Here is a 1,239-nt window from a genome sequence, read left to right as displayed (position 1 = left end):
TTTTTTTTTTTTGGTGATGAAGTCTTGCTCTGTCTCCCAGGCTGGAGTGCAGTGGCGTGATCTCAGCTCATTGCAACCCCTGCTTCCTTGAATTAAGCAATTCTCCTGCCTTAGCTTCCTGAGAAGCTGAGATTACAGGTGCATGCCACCGTGCCTGGCTAATTTTTGTATATATATATATTTTTAGTAGAGACACAGTTTTACCGTGTTGGTCAGGCTGGTCTTGAACTCAAGTGATCTGCCCCCACGTCAAACTAGCGTTGTGTTCTTACCATGTTTCCCAGGCTGATTTTGAACTCCTGGGCTCAAAGCAGTCCTCTCTGACTTGGCCTTCCAAAGTCCTGGGATTATAGGTGTCAGCCACTGTTCCCAGATTATAAAATTTTTCTTAATAGATTGTGCTAAATTTTTTTTAATGGATCATGTATCTGAGAAATCTTTGTCTAACTCATAGTCACAAAGATTAAGCTAACATCTGTTTAGAATATTTATTTGCAACTTCAGAGTATTGCCACAAAATTTTTATTTTTGTTTTGCTTCTAGACAGCATTGTACTTGAAGACACAAGACTAGGTCTTATTTAAAAAGTTATCAGAAGTCATTTCTACTCCTTTAATACATTTTCAATTTATTAGTTATTTCTCTGTTATTTTTTGCTTCCCTTTTAGTACCTGCTCATCAAAAAAAAAGAGAAAACACACTGTTTGATATTCATAGATCTCCAGCAAGAAGAAGCCATATTAGGTAAGTTTTGTTTGCTTTTGAAAGGAGGAAATATATGCATTTGTCAATGAGAGACTAATTGTATCTTTCTTTCTTTAATTAGTGACTAATAGTTATCATCCTACATGTGACTGTTGTCTTCCTGATTCACAGTTTGCTTGGAATATTTGTTGTTTTAACAGTTATGTTCTCTAAAGCTACACAGCTCTTTGGTCTCTTAGCAGAGTTGAATCTAAGTGACCTATATTGCTTTCATTTGAAGCATTAATTTGAGTTAATCTTTGATATTTTTTACCCCCTAATTATCCTTTCTTTTACATGTAGGTACAAAGGAAGGTGTCTTTTTCTTTTTTTTGGGATGGACTCTCACAGTGTCACCCGGGCTGGAGTGCAATGGCATGGTCTCGGCTCACTACAACCTCCACCTCTCAGGTTCACGTGACTCTCCTGCGTCAGCCTCCCAAGTAGCTGGATTACAGGCTCATATCACCACGCCCAGCTAATGTTTTGTATTTT

The 1,239-nt window shown here is 37.8% G+C and overlaps 1 protein-coding gene across 4 annotated transcripts in view; it reads left to right on the top strand.

The window, feature by feature from the left end:
- ATAD2B (ATPase family AAA domain containing 2B) overlaps positions 1–1,239 on the top strand; it is a 186,756-nt gene that overhangs the window by 46,671 nt on the left and 138,846 nt on the right. For all 4 annotated transcript variants that reach the window (XM_017526651.2, XM_017526643.2, XM_037737676.1 and 1 more), the window contains exon 8: positions 669–744. In XM_017526651.2, coding sequence (XP_017382140.1) covers positions 669–744 — 76 coding nt within the window. The remainder of the gene's footprint in view (positions 1–668; positions 745–1,239) is intronic.

The sequence above is a fragment of the Cebus imitator genome, unplaced genomic scaffold (assembly GCF_001604975.1).
Source record: "Cebus imitator isolate Cc_AM_T3 unplaced genomic scaffold, Cebus_imitator-1.0 Scaffold1, whole genome shotgun sequence".
Taxonomy (NCBI): domain Eukaryota; kingdom Metazoa; phylum Chordata; class Mammalia; order Primates; family Cebidae; genus Cebus; species Cebus imitator.
This window is presented reverse-complemented; position numbering and strand designations above follow the sequence as displayed.